Here is a 14,646-nt window from a genome sequence, read left to right as displayed (position 1 = left end):
TATTTTCTCCTTTTGTATGTTTAAGGCTACTGTACTATGTAGAGATTTCATCATTGACTAACTTAATTGAAACATAATAAAATAGCTATAACAAAACAGCTAGATATATGTAAAAGTAGGCCTGCATGTCTTTCATGTGCAAAGAGCAGCAGTTATGTATGAGACACTACCATCACCATTTAAAGGTAGGCCTTAATCCGCCACATAGGCACATTATGCGAAGGAAAAAAAAAACAAAAGGAAAAGTCTTCAATGCACGACACATATCTGGGAACCTAGAAAAAGGTCTGCAGTGCGACAATATCTAGGGCACATCTCGACAGAAACTAGGTCAGGTACAGATTTCGATTACTTCTTTTGCACTTTGTTAACTCACACTGTCGTGCGTCAGTTTATCACTGTATTAGGCTACATTTTCAGTCAAATGGAAATGTGTGGGCCTATTTTGTTTTCATTAACATGCGTGTAAAGCTATTTTATATAGCTCTACATCAAAATTATAAATAAAAAATAATCTGTTCCTTATCGGCATGTAAACTTGTTTAGCTACACATTTTTAGTTTAGTTTTACATTTTATTTGAAGCTCTAGACAACAGAGCGCTCCAAGTCACGTGGACGTCTTTTCAGGGAAGTCACATGTCGCTCTTACAGCGCTTTGATGATAGGGAGGTAAAGGGTCATCCGTTAGCGAGTTACCGGCAGGTGTCGAGCTTGTTTATCCCACAAGCGGAGAAAGGTATTTACGCTCTTCGCTATAGCCGTGGAAGAAGAAGGGACCGCTGTCGGAAATATGAAAGAGCGATTTCGATGAAAGAACTGTTTGCTCCGGTTTATAGCGGTAAGAACGCTTCACGTTGTTAGCGACTGGTTATTTGTTTCTTTCCAATTCTTTACAAACTGATGTTGTTCACTGGCTATGGCAGACCGCCTGGTGTAGGCTACGAATGGTGTAACCTAGAAATGTGTAGCCAAGATACGTTAGGCCGGTGTGAAGTTATCTCTTATCAATAGAAAGTTTTATGGACCTTGCCTATATGATGGGATTCTGTGTGCTAACGCATAGGACCAGGGGCTATCGGGTTTAATGTCTCGGTTTATGACAGGAGCGGTCAGAAGAATAGTCTACTAGACTATATACATTTCAAACTAAAAAAATACAGCCCGTTATCTTCAGTTTATAGCCCCATACCGTATTGCGGCTCATACGTGCGCTCGCGCGCGCCGGTGAGTTTAATCACCATGACGCGTGACTCGGGCTTTGCTATACATGAATCCGGTCATGGGATTCTCCCGGAGGATTCCACTGGTCGGTAACCGAACGCGCGATCATGACATACAGTCGGTGACCCGCGAGATACCTGCAAACTTGCTTTGCTTGGTAATCTCATTCAAGGCTTAAAGGTTCCATAATATTGGGGAACGGGAAAGGATGAAAGCGAAATCAAAGCTCTCAGTTCACCTGTCTACCCCCTTATATTTCACTATGGTTCACTGTGAAACGTAGGATATCGTTCGTGTTAAATTTCAGTTTGGTTTTATATTTGTTAGATTACAGAACACATTATCTGGAGATTACCCGAAGGTACCTGAAATTAGTTGTCTCAGAGAAATGTTACGCTAGGCCCTACTGATATCTAGGCTATGATGGATGTTTGTTCAGACACGAACGTGGAAGACTGATAACATGAGTTTGCATAGAGATGGAGAGTGAAAGAATCTGTGGCCTCTGTGGAACTGAAAGTGTCACAGCAACATGTGGTCCAAACAGGATGTGGCAAATGTGATGTCTGACAGCACATCACCCGTCTGGGTTTTTTTCACTTCACATAGGAGCTGAACTGGACGGTCACCCAGAACATCTGCCCTGATTGGTTACTCAGTGCACTGTCAGAAGGCATCTTTATGTATGCAGTGGAAGTGCTCTCTCTCTCTCTCTCTCAAATAAAATCAAATCACCTCTCTCTGTGTAGCAAGTTAGGAGATTGTAATTGAATCCAGAGGCGAATGACCACATAGAAGCTGTTACCATAAGAACAAGCTTGAGGTCATTTTTATGACAAAGGAAGAGGGTTGACTCCTGAAAATAGCTCCCCCGGATGCACTTTGTCTGGGGCAGCTCTTCCCTGTTTGCCTCCTGCCTGGTCCTCTGCCAAGTGGTCCTCCCTTACAAAGACAGTGAATACCATAAAGCGTCTTAGCCATCTGTGCAGTAATGGCCATGATTGGCAGAGAAGCTGGTAGCACTCAAACATAGGCCTATAGTATGTAGTCCAGGTCAACACAACATCACATTTAAAGCGAGCACTCAGACTTTTTTGTGTTTAGACTGTAAAGCAGAGAGCATACTGTATATTTCCCACCTCTAGAGATGTATTTGCTCTGTGCAGCTTAATGTGAAAACATATTATAGTCCACAGTAGTTCACATACATTATCATTTAAATGGTCTTGGTCGTCACTTGTCACATGTCTGTTTTTGTATTTTCTTCAAAAGAAAATTAGTCACAAAAGTCTTACATAATGGTCTGTTTACCTGACCTAGCGCTTATATCCGCAAAACCTATAGGTTTCATACAATAGAAACAGTGTAGCCTAAAATACTATAATAATAGGTACTTCCATGGCAGATACAAGTGAATCTAGGTGAACTCAACAGATATTAGCCAGTAAAGAAAAAAAAAAAAAACACAATGAGAGCATGCTTAGCCATCAGAGTGTGAAGGTTGCTGGGTTGGTTATATAAGGGGCTTAAGCCCCTTCTTGAGGCTTTTTTCCACTGGGGTGACCTGGGGGTGGACTTAGGGCAGAAGAATGCCGGAGCATGGCACGGCCAGAGTGGGGCAAGCAGCGTGGAGGGGAGGAGGAGGGCAATTGGGGGAAAGAGAGGGGCAAGAAGCAAGGTGGGGGGTATCACCCCGAGACACACATTGGGACAGAAAACAGCAGGACAGACGGACAGACAAACTGAGAGGGGCGATGAGAAAGACCCAGACTCAGAATAAAGAGTGAAAGTCAGGCGGAGGACTCAGACAGGGATTTGTAGGGCTCAGGGGGTGGTGGGGGGATTGACATGGATGGAGGTGGATGCATCCAGGATCACTGCACTTCAAAACCAACATGGACTCTGGTGAGCATGTTACATCTTTGTCAGGGCGTGCATGTGTTTATGGTTTCATTTACTGCACGTGTGTGTGTGTGTGGTGAGAGTTGTCGGAAAGTCCTCTGCTTGCTTTCACATTTTGATTTACAGAAAAGCAGCCCGCAGAACTTCAGGATGTGATCGTAGATAAATAAGACTGGTTGTGAGTCCTTTTAGAGAAGGAGTCATTGAGTTAGTCATATCACATACTGCAGCTGTTCTTGTCCAAACAAAGAACAAAGTCCTTAGGAGTGGAGAAGTAGCAGAAAATGTTGAGAAATTGCTCTGGTTAGGCACTAAGGAGCTTAAAGCTTTTGTTTGTGGTGGAGCACAGCTGATTTTACAGACCAGACGTGTTGTTCTTTTACTTATTCCTATTGTCTGGCTAGTCTCATGTTGGAACTTCATGTTTGGTGTCTGGCGAGACCACATGCTGATAGAATATGCTTGGTGCACATATATTTGCTCTCATGTGTGTGTGTGTGTGTGTGTGTGTGTGTGGGGGGGGGGTGTTGAAGAACATACTAATTTTGTTGATACACATACAAATAAGTGTACTTGAAGAAAACATTTTCATAGTATCAGCCTTATTCATCAACATAAGATATCATGACAGTGCATTATGAAGATATTAACCATAGATCAGCCACACTCAAGTTACAGTGTGTGTTCACCCCTGATCTTCCATTGTGTACTGAATTTCAATCCAGTGGATAAACACAGATGAATATACTCACTGTGCAGGTCAGGACCAGTGTGAATCTCTCAGCTCCTGTGCTGTGTAATCTCATGTGTGATAATCCTGTTTACCAAGTGTTACTGTCTGTGAGTAAGTCCATGGACGGTGTATTGTCAACACTGTAACTTGCTGGAACAGCATGAGAATTTCTTCACTGCTTATTTTAAGTAAATCTCTGATAGTCGTGTACATGTACACACATACTTACACATGTACAAACAGCCACATGCTTATTATGCTTGTAGCATAATAATAAACTGCTGACATTAGTAGTGTTCGCTTACTCAATCTGAGTCAATGTTCTTATTGTTCTTTGATATGTTTCTGTATGCTTAACATCTCCTCTGTTTAGAAACCATCTTGTATATACTATACAGATGTATATATGTACTAGACCTCAACAGTTAAATTTGTGGACCTTTATGGTTCAAGTAGTATGATAAGCTTTCCTTCTTAGAAAGACCTGTGTGTTTGATGTAATATTCTTAGGGCTTACGATCTAGGATTTAGGTTTTTTGTGTGTGTATGTGGGTTTTTTTTTTATCTAAACTTTTCCAAGGTTTCTCTTCCATTTTGTTATTTTGGAAAATAATGTCGATGTTTTAGGAGGAATCATGGAGGTCCATGCATTGCCAAAATTACATACATGTTTTTTAATTGAATAATTTGATGCACTGAACTCTTATTTCTCATCTTGTGCCCATGTGTATGTGGAATGCTCAGTGTGTTTGTTTCTTTGCATGTTGTTTGGTAGGCAGACACCATGAATTACGTGGGTCAATTGGCTGGGCAGGTACTGGTCACTGTCAAAGAGCTGTACAAGGGTATAAATCAAGCCACGCTGTCCGGCTGCATAGATGTGGTGGTGGTCCGTCAGCCCGATGGATCCTTTCAGTGCTCCCCCTTCCACGTCCGATTCGGCAAGCTGGGGGTCCTCAGATCACGAGAGAAAGTGGTATGTGAACTGATTGTGAAACATGAGAAAGGTTTTAAATTTGGGACTATCTTGGCTTCTCTCTCTTGTCACTGATATGATTAGGTTATTTTTTCTAAGACTTCTTAAAACAAATACTCATTACCTCTTTTATGAATAATCTTCCCAATTATATGACCATTTTATGTAATTGCACTGTTTTATATCCCTGTATTCTTTCAAGCACAGCTGGACTCGACTGATTGCTTCACTTAGCAACAATGAAATTGGGGGGGTAAGAAGCAGAGACAGTTAACAACACTGAAAGGAGCTTTTATGGGCAAAGGACATTTTATGGGTTGGACTTACTGGAGAGTAGAGTGAATAAATATTAATAAATATATAAGTAAATAAGAAACATTTCCAGCATATTGACCACCTGAAGAGCTGGTCCATACTATTACTATTGAGTGCTTGTTAGTAAAATGGTGTTTGATGTGTCCTGTACATGGTGTCTTTTACTGTTAATATATCTGTCACTCTATTAAGTCCCACATGCGTCTGCTGCTTGACTGTGAATATTACAGGTGGACATAGAGGTCAATGGAGAGCCAGTAGACCTGCATATGAAACTTGGTGACAGTGGCGAGGCCTTCTTTGTGCAGGAGGCAGAACAGCACAATGTGAGTGCCAAACTAAAGATACTTACAGTTACTGAACTTATGTTATCCCTTTGAACCACTTTACGTACTATGTCAGCTCAAGTGATTTATGATACCTTCATTAATCATGTAATATACTATGAATACATCAGAGTCTTATGTTACTAACATTATCTTCAGATTTGACATGATATGATTTAGTAATCTTTGACATTATAGACAAATTCAAAACATGTCATGTTCTACAATTCATAGAATCCTAGTCACAGTTATCCAGATCTCTTTTACGATTTAAAATTGGGTGGCATTGCACACATAAAGATAATCTCAACAGATAATCTTCTCTTTGATCGGAAACACGTACATGACATTTTGTGCGTCTGCTGCCTCTGCTGCTTACGTTTTTGAAGAGGCGCCCTGAGCACCTCAAAAGGAAAGTTTTTAGTAGAAAGTTGTATTTTGTTTCCATAACCTTTGTCCAGTCAACGTGTACTATCTTAAATTGCGTGTTATTACCGGCAAGATTATGACAGTTGAGTCAGTAGTTGCCAAACAATGACTACAAAACCCATAGTGAACTGTTACACTTACCAAGAACCACAGTGAACTGTTCTTGTTTCAACAGTCATCTTCAACAGAAAAATACAGCATGATGCCCCTCACTTTACAAACTACAAACCGCCCCCCTGTCTGATCACACCCTTATTGTGATAGCAATAGCAATAGCAATAGCATTAGCAGGCTAATAAATTGTTACTGAGGCTCTAATTTGTGTCCTGTACAGGAAACCATTCCTGCCCATCTGGTCACCTCACCCATCCCAACAGAGGACCCGGGGTTCTGGGGCCATGACTCACGTGTTATGGGTTCCTGTGTGGAAGGAGGGCCAACAGAGGAGCTGACCGGCAGCTCAGGGGTGAAGAAGAGGAGGAAGAGGAGGAAGAAGCATAAAGGAGACCTGCGAAAGGAAGAGACTACTGTAAGCACCAACAGTGAAGCGGAGATAGACAAAGACAAGAGCTCTGAGGATGACAACCACATATACACTGGCCGGTAAATACGCACGCACGCACATGGGCACACAATATTCATGTATCCATTAGTCAAGGAACATGCATGAGTGCACATAGTAGATCTAACTAACTCAGTAATACTGAAGATTCAAGCACATACACAACACCAACATGCTTACACTTCTATACCTACTAAAACAGTCAATTAACAAATTGACCTGCCCCATGCCCTTGTGTATCCTGTTTGTGTTACAATCACAGTTTTCTGAGCCTGTTTGCCATGTGTCAATGCATTTTGATGTCTGTCCTATTCCTAGACCCCTATCACTGTGTGCAGTGAAGGACTCAGCCATAGAACACAGGCACCCTGCATTAGTCTCTCAGGACAATTACCCTTTATCAGACGGTGACTGGAGGCCCTCCAACTGGTGGGTGACCTCCTGTCTCAGTGCTTTTATAACTTGTGAATTATTTTTGGTGACATACTGACAATTTAGATTAGATTAGATTAGATTCAACGGTAACACTTTATTTTAATGTGTCGATGTTACAGTACTAATTAGGTACAGTGGTACAACCTGTGTAACAACATGTACTATCAGGTACTATCATTGTACTTGCATAATGTATTTGTGGGTACCTACATATAGTTGTTACATTGTAATACTGAGTGCTTTTACAAAACTTTGCCAATTTGCCTAAATTTTCATCAGAGGCAAAGAGCTGACCTGAGACCTGCTAGATGGGGTAAATCGGGTCATGATAGATTTGATATACAAAGCATGCTTAGCTCCAGTCAAGGCCTCATTGTCTTCAGTGTACATGTAACAGCTGTGCTGCTACAACCTTATTAGGTAGGTACACATGTAACAGCTGTGCTGCTATAACCTAATTAGGTAGGTACACTGTAACAGCGACACATTAAAATAAAGTGTTACCGATTCAACTTTATTGTCATTGTGCAGAGTACAAGTACAAAGACAACGCAATGCAGTGTTTTGTGCAAGTTAAAAGAAACAAAACCATATTAATACCATATTAAGTGCCCCCGTGTATTAACCTCATAGCTGAAGAAATTATGCAAAATCAATGTATAAGCCGCAGCTAATAGTTGGGAAATTACGGTAGTAGTGCTTCTCCTGGTGTGTGTGATTGATGTCTGTCCTGTCCTTCCCTGCAGCAGGAGTCAGTCCCAGCCCAGCAGTCCTAAGAGTGACTCTGAGCTGATGGTCAGATCTCCAGAGAGCATGCACGGGACAGAGGCTCATATGCAGTGGACATGGGGCGAGTTTCCAGAGTCCACCAGGGTAAGTTCAACAGGGAAGCTAAAAGAAAATCATACAGCAGAAAAACATACAGTTACATTTATTCTAAAACTATTTAACAAAAATACTCTACTGCAGATTAGAATACCTCTCCTTCCATCAGAGGGCAGAATGAGTTTAGCAATATTAATGGGTCATTCATTGTCAAATCCGACAGAATCAAGGAAACCACATTGTTTCAGATTTTGTTTGTCTTTATAATGTTTAGGCCCCAAAAACTAACACCTGTAAAATTCTTAAAACTTAATCAAAGGTGAGCCGCAGAGAGAGGTCTGAGTCACTGAAGACGGTCACAATCACCCCCTCAGAGACTACACACTTCCGCGTCATTCTGAGCTCCAGCGCCATGGCCACCTCCACACCCGATCCTGTCCGTCCCATTGTCAAACCGGAACCACGTAGCCTGAAATTAGACGCGCCTCCAGTGAAGCCAGATGTGACTTGTGCAAAACCAGAGGCCCCTGGCCCAAAGTCAAGACGGCCATCCAACCCCATGGGTATCCATGGTCACGGGTCAACAGTGCCCCCAGCTGCTGCCCGTTTGCTGGGGGACATGACAGAGGGTCTCCCGAACGTCAAACCCAGTGATAAAGCAGACGTCTTCTGCGAGAGGAAAGGTACAGTGTGTCTAATTATCATACAGATTAGACACATTTAAAGTTGTATTTACGCACAAACACATGTATAAGCATGATTCTCTGTTCTTTCATGACAAAGTTGTAAGGAAACGGAGTCAGCATCAAGGTCCAGATGACATTTACCTGGATGACATCACTGCTCTGGAGCCAGACGTGATGGCACGCTACTTTCCCAAAAAGTAGGCCTACGAACGATCTGAGTTAGGTTTCAAAAATCAAAAAAGGTGTTTTTTTCTTCTGAGTCTGCACTGTGTGTGTGTGTTTTTTTTTGTCAGTGAGTGGGACTCTGCTGCTCAGCACTGGGTGGAAGTCGGCCGGCGCTCAGGCTCCCAGTCCCCTCAGTCAGTGGGCAGTGCAGCAGCAGACAGCGGGACAGATTGCCTCTCGGACTCTGCCTGTGACCTGCCCCACGTCTCCCTGTCTCTTTGTGGAGGCCTTGGTGATGATGCCCAGATTAACAAAGGTAGACACCCACAGAAGTCACCCAATCAGGACCATAGAGAAAATACACGTTTGAACATACTAGGTGTATGGGTCTATGAGTATTGCTGAATGAAAACTGTAGCAGCAATTTTGCCATCTTGACTTATCACTCTTTCATTAATAGAGAAGTTCATGGAGCACATTATCACCTATCATGAGTTTTCTGAAAACCCAGCCATCATTGACAACCCCAACCTAGTGGTGCGAATAGGCAACAGGTGAGGTGTATGTCGACAGTGCATGTAGTATTGACCTCCAGATTCACCAAAACAATAAGCAATAACAATAAGATGCAAGTGTATTAGGACAGATGACTATATCACTTTTGTACTATATCTCTATTTTGGCATTATTAAGATTCAATCCACACTTCTGACACATCTTTACCATTTATCTGTTTTCTGTCAAACTCAGGTATTACAACTGGACCCTAGCAGCTCCCATGGTACTCAGCTTGCAGGCTTTCCAGAAGAGCTTACCTAAGGTAAGTCTGCCCTGGACTGGCACTGTTTGATTGATGTGCAGCATATATCAGACAAATAACACTGTATGAAATATCTCTATTTTTAATAAGGACTTATTAAGTGTCTCAGTTAGCTATATTGCTGTTTGTAAGTACATGTGTTTGTGTGTATTAGGCCACAGAGGATGCGTGGGTGAAAGAGAGAATGCCTAAGAAGTCTGGTCGCTGGTGGTTCTGGAGGAAGAGTTTCAAGCAGGTCAGACTTGAATACAGCTGAATGGTGTTGAAAAGTATTCAGAATCACCCCAAACTAACATGCTAACTGCCATTATGCACTCATGTTCTTCTCTATTTCTTCAGTCAGAATCTAAGTCTGAGACGTCTGAGAGGCCCAGCAGAGGAGACCCAGTCCTCTCAAAAGACAGCCCCATCCCACAGTGAGTCTTTTTTTGGTCTAAAAGAATAAAACAATGCACTCTGGTGGTGACAAGCTTTATGGATTAAGTGCATTTGTGATGGCTATGTAACTCCTTAAATAATCTCCAACTTTAAATCAATATTCCTCTCATGTTATGGTTTGTGCTGACAGTTCCACAAAACTGAAAATACAGAAGTGCCTGTACTGTTACAGCCTGCAGTGAATTTATGAAGCTGGAGTGCTTGTATTGTTTTTCCTGAGTGGCTACCATAAATTGACCTACTTTAGTTTTTATGTTGCGATCAGAGATGTGGAACCCTGCACATTTCCCATGGTTCTCCCAATGTATTGGCTCTAAAGTAGGTTTACACACTTTCCATGTGCAACAGACAAAAGGTTGCCGACATTTCCAGTGAAGAGGAGACAGAACTCAGCCCACCGACCATTACTGACCGGGCGCCCTCAGAAGGCCACAACAACACACACTCCTACAAGAAGTCGCTTCGCCTGTCCTCTGACCAAATAGTAAGACAAGACTGTGTTGCTCTCTGTAGAGGTTGGTCAGTCTTCTTCCTGGTTTCATAAGCCTGACCTCTTGGCTCTTTGCATGTCTCAGGCCAGCCTGAGGTTAAGAGAGGGTCCCAATGACGTGATGTTCAGCATCACCACACAGTACCAGGGCACATGCCGATGTGAGGGTACCATCTACCTGTGGAACTGGGACGACAAGATTGTCATTTCTGACATCGATGGAACCATCACCAAGTAAATAAATCTATAGCCCTGCTATTAGAGAAAGTAAAACAGTCCTATTCTGTGCTACAATAACTAACTTTAGTGTGCAACAGCTATTGCTAAATCTCAGAACTCACTTTTCATGATCCCCAAACCATGCTCTGTTTATCCTCCCCTTTGTCCTGTAGGTCAGATGTGTTTGGACAGATTCTTCCTCAGCTGGGCAAAGACTGGACTCATCAGGGTATCGCAAAGCTCTACCACACCATACACCAGTAAGGCTGTCCACCATCATACACACACCAACCTTTTACATGACACCAGTCCACCACCACCAGGCCCTCTGGAGATCCCATGGATAGAGAACAACTGCACCCAAAAGGATAACTATTTTGAAACCATAGCCATGTTGAAAGTCTGCATGACCCATTTTAGGTGTCTATGATGCAGTATGTGTACATCACCAAAATATATCTTCCAGAACTATCCAGACTGATGGCTTCCACATCCCATGCAGAATGTGTGTTTTTGTTTTCTGTTCCAGGAATGGCTATAAATTCCTGTACTGTTCGGCGCGGGCCATTGGCATGGCAGGCATGACCAGGGGTTACCTGCACTGGGTCAACGACCGAGGCACCATCCTGCCACGGGGTCCACTCATGCTGTCACCCAGCAGCCTGTTCTCAGCATTTCACAGGTCTTTGTGAAGACACACAGTCATGCCACATAAATACTGCATGCTATACGTCTACATGCGTACCAGTATCCAACTCTGATGATTTTACATGCTTTCTTACTTAGGGAAGTGATTGAGAAAAAGCCTGAGAAGTTCAAGATCGAATGCCTCACAGATATCAAAAACCTTTTTCCTCCCAACACACAGCCTTTTTATGCGGCTTTTGGAAACAGAGCTAATGTGAGTCTTGCCAATCCGTTCTTCCCTCAATCACTCACTGACTCACTCAGTCAAACACACACACACACACACACTACAGGGTGTCAGTACAGTCAATACAGTGTGTTGTTAGTGTTTTGATTCCAAGCCAGTGCAGGATGCCGTTGTAAGTTGCTCTGGATAAAAGTTTTTGATAATTATCTACATTAATGGCAACAGTTCCTATGTTCATAAACAGACATCTACATAAAAGTGTTTCATCATACCATTTCTTTTTACTTATGAGTTGCCTAGTTTCTTGTGGTCTTCTTTTTAAATGGGAACAAATGTGTGGTCTTAAAGCATTTAACTAAATCTGTAGTGTTTAGCACTAATCCCAGTTTGACCATGAGAGGCAGTATTCCTCTTCAGTTCAACTGCCTCTTTTGTTTTTGTTTGTCTCAGGATGTGTTCGCCTATAAACATGTCACGGTGCCTATATGCCGCATTTTCACCGTAAACCCTAAAGGAGAACTCATACAAGAGCAAAGCAAAAGCAATAAAACATCGTAAGTAGGAAGTCACTGGACACAAGCCAGTAAGCTCAGTCTGTTCACCTAATGCAGATGCATGCCCATGGTTCTCAAATAGCTGTCTGATTTGGGGTGATGTTTATTTCTCTGCCTGTAACTCCACGCATTTTGTGTTCTCTTGTAGGTACAGCAGACTCAGTGAACTTGTGGATCACGTGTTTCCCCTGTTAAGCAAAGAGCAGACCTCAGCCTTCTCTAATCCAGAATACAGCTCATTCTGTTTCTGGAGACAACCAATAGCGGCAATCTGTCTAGAAGAGTTGCTCTAACCAAACATGGCATTAAACCCAAATGTGACTGACTGCCCAGACTGGGCCTGAACTGACCTGCTAACTATAGCAGAAAAAGGGCACTTTCAATAAGCTTATTTAAATATTTTAAAATTAAAAGTGCATGTAAATAATTATTTTCAACTTGTAAAAATATAAGAGATTTAAACCACATTGGATTGTGTTAGTACACCTACAGGGACACTTTGTAGGCAAATTCTGTAACTGCTACCGCTGTTTATTTGTTTGAATGCCTTAGGAGACAACAAATTCCAAATCATTTAGTGAATACTTCTGAAGTATTGGGTGAATAAAAAAGTCTTCTGTCAGAAACTGGCTGAGGAGTAGAAGCTGCTGCTTGGCGCCTTACTGTTGGAAGCGATGCTCAGGGCACAGACACACACAGAGAAATGAACCAACCCTGTGACAACTGTATGTGTTGTGTAATCCTACATATGGCTTTTCAAATGGACTTGGTTGAAGGCATTCCATTGTGCTGTTGAAGAGTTGCACTGTGGTCGTGTTTATTGCACTGAAGGTTGACCGCCTCTCCTTGACACAAACTCCCCTCTAGTTATGAGGTCAGAGCTTTGGTTATGAGTGCACAAATCTATCACTCTGTTTTTTTTTTTTTTTTTCAGTAGTCATTTCATGTATGGAAAATATTGATATTTCTTGATGATAAAGATGAAGACATTTTCCCTAGAGCTGATGAACTCTAAGCTGAATTAAGACTTGCCACATATTACTTTTAGTGTTATTAGATGTATAGCCTACTGTTGTTCAAGTAGGCCTATGTTTTTTCTATACGAAAATAAACAAAGGTTAGGTTAAAGTTTTTTTTATGTTCAGGCTAGACCATGATCTAGACCTTGCTATTGTTTACTTAGATCCTCTTTTACTTGAGTTCTTCTGAATGCCTTTCTCCTCAACAGAACATGCCTGTTTTGTCTGAATGTATGACTTGTATGTTGTTTCCATTGTCTGTACAGTAAAAGGCAACATTTCACTAGATTTGCTTTCCACTCATTACTTTTGCACCATTTAAAACTGAGTTTAATTTAAATATCAACACAAATTCGGCAGAAAGGGGTGCTTATTTAACCTGACTACGCCAGATGGATTGCTTCGTATTTGCTCCGCATATTTGCGAGTGGAAATCTGAAGCTCGCGAGATCAGGATGGTCTCACGGGGCTTGCTTGTTAACACCTAGGCCTAATAGTCGGGGGCAATTCTGAAAAGGGCTTCCGTTAAGACTTGTGGACATGATTGGGTTGCTGACAACCTTTTTTTTTTTTGTTAAAAGGGACCCAGGTAAAGTTCTAGGGTGGTTGTCAAGTTAAACATCTTTTTGTAACTTTAACAAGCAGTTTCAGGCCATTTTTCAGGTTTCCTGCTCAACACGACATGCCCACAAAAAATGTTGAATATCTCAACAAAAGACCATATACATAAACATGGTATCGAATGAAAGCTAACACTGATGGGCTTTCTGCACTTCATATTGTGCTTATTAGAGGCTGAGGCATTCTGTTTATGTCCTGATGACCTGGGGCCTGTACTACGAAAGGAGCTTAACCTACCCAGATGTAACCCAGGGTTACTTTGTTAAACCAGGGTTGACAAAACCTGGTTATCTTAAGTGGTGTTACTCGGTACTACGACGCTGATTATGAAGTTGATTTGTTGAGCCGGGTTAACCTAATTGGAGTTTGTGCGCGTTCACATAAAAGGGGCGGGTTGCAGCGCAGGTCACCACTTTCAGTGATGACGTGTTCACCTTATTTTACGGATGAGGAATGCACAATTATTAAGACAAGTTATGAGGAATTAAAACCCACTCTACGACCAAAATAAAATACGTCGGCAGTGAACAAAGCAAAGCAAGGCTGTTGGCATCGTATTGCAGATCGGGTAGCCTAAAAGTAAAGTTTTATTTCCACATGTTCTTCAAATATGTGTTACTGGAGGATTAATAGCTTGCGGAATGTCTGAAATGAGTTAAAATAATTAAATTGCCTATTTTGAGTACAGAGAAATGCCTACTGAACACAATTCAGAAGTGGGCATATAGATTACAGTAATAGGATAATTGGATGTTTAAGTAGCCCCCATTGACTGATTTAGTGTATGCCTAATCCTGTGAACATTTCAGATGCAACACCATTGCTAAACGCACATGGCAGCAGGTGAAAGTGAAACACAAACACATTATTGAGAATAGTTTGTAGTTATAGCTTGCATTAATATTTCTTAATTATGAAAACTTGTAGGCCAATGCTTATAGCCTTCACTTGGCCTCTGTTTTACAGCTAACAAGAAAAAGGTGTCTTTGAACACTACTGTAAGGCACCAGAGTGTTTTACAGTAGCAGAGGAGTT

At 41.8% G+C, this 14,646-nt stretch overlaps 1 protein-coding gene and 1 long non-coding RNA gene across 4 annotated transcripts; one reads left to right on the top strand and one right to left on the bottom strand.

Moving 5' to 3' along the window:
- Positions 1–94: 94 nt before the first annotated feature.
- Positions 95–13,278, top strand: LOC125309958 (phosphatidate phosphatase LPIN2-like). Of its 3 annotated transcripts, none has more exons than XM_048267087.1 (20): positions 95–839; positions 4,633–4,833; positions 5,379–5,474; positions 6,238–6,506; positions 6,784–6,894; positions 7,647–7,773; positions 8,045–8,408; positions 8,509–8,608; positions 8,705–8,892; positions 9,037–9,130; positions 9,327–9,396; positions 9,551–9,631; positions 9,736–9,812; positions 10,183–10,318; positions 10,410–10,558; positions 10,717–10,803; positions 11,073–11,225; positions 11,330–11,444; positions 11,868–11,971; positions 12,120–13,278. In XM_048267087.1, exons 2-20 carry the CDS (start codon positions 4,642–4,644, stop codon positions 12,262–12,264), a joined length of 2,658 nt encoding a protein of 885 aa, XP_048123044.1. In that variant the 5' UTR covers positions 95–839; positions 4,633–4,641; the 3' UTR covers positions 12,265–13,278. The 3 variants fall into 3 exon arrangements, with proteins under 3 accessions (XP_048123044.1, XP_048123043.1, XP_048123042.1); XM_048267086.1 differs by lacking the exon at positions 95–839 and adding an exon at positions 2,970–3,127 and having other exon boundaries at positions 7,650–7,773; XM_048267085.1 differs by lacking the exon at positions 95–839 and adding an exon at positions 2,971–3,127.
- On the bottom strand, positions 4,759–7,667 carry LOC125309959. The gene is made up of 3 exons (XR_007196217.1): positions 7,590–7,667; positions 6,311–6,411; positions 4,759–4,842 (listed from the first exon to the last, which is right to left on the bottom strand). It is a non-coding gene; the product is annotated as an uncharacterized LOC125309959 (long non-coding RNA).
- Positions 13,279–14,646: the final 1,368 nt, after the last annotated feature.

This window comes from Alosa alosa, chromosome 16, assembly GCF_017589495.1.
Source record: "Alosa alosa isolate M-15738 ecotype Scorff River chromosome 16, AALO_Geno_1.1, whole genome shotgun sequence".
Taxonomy (NCBI): Eukaryota; Metazoa; Chordata; class Actinopteri; order Clupeiformes; family Clupeidae; genus Alosa; species Alosa alosa.
This window is presented reverse-complemented; position numbering and strand designations above follow the sequence as displayed.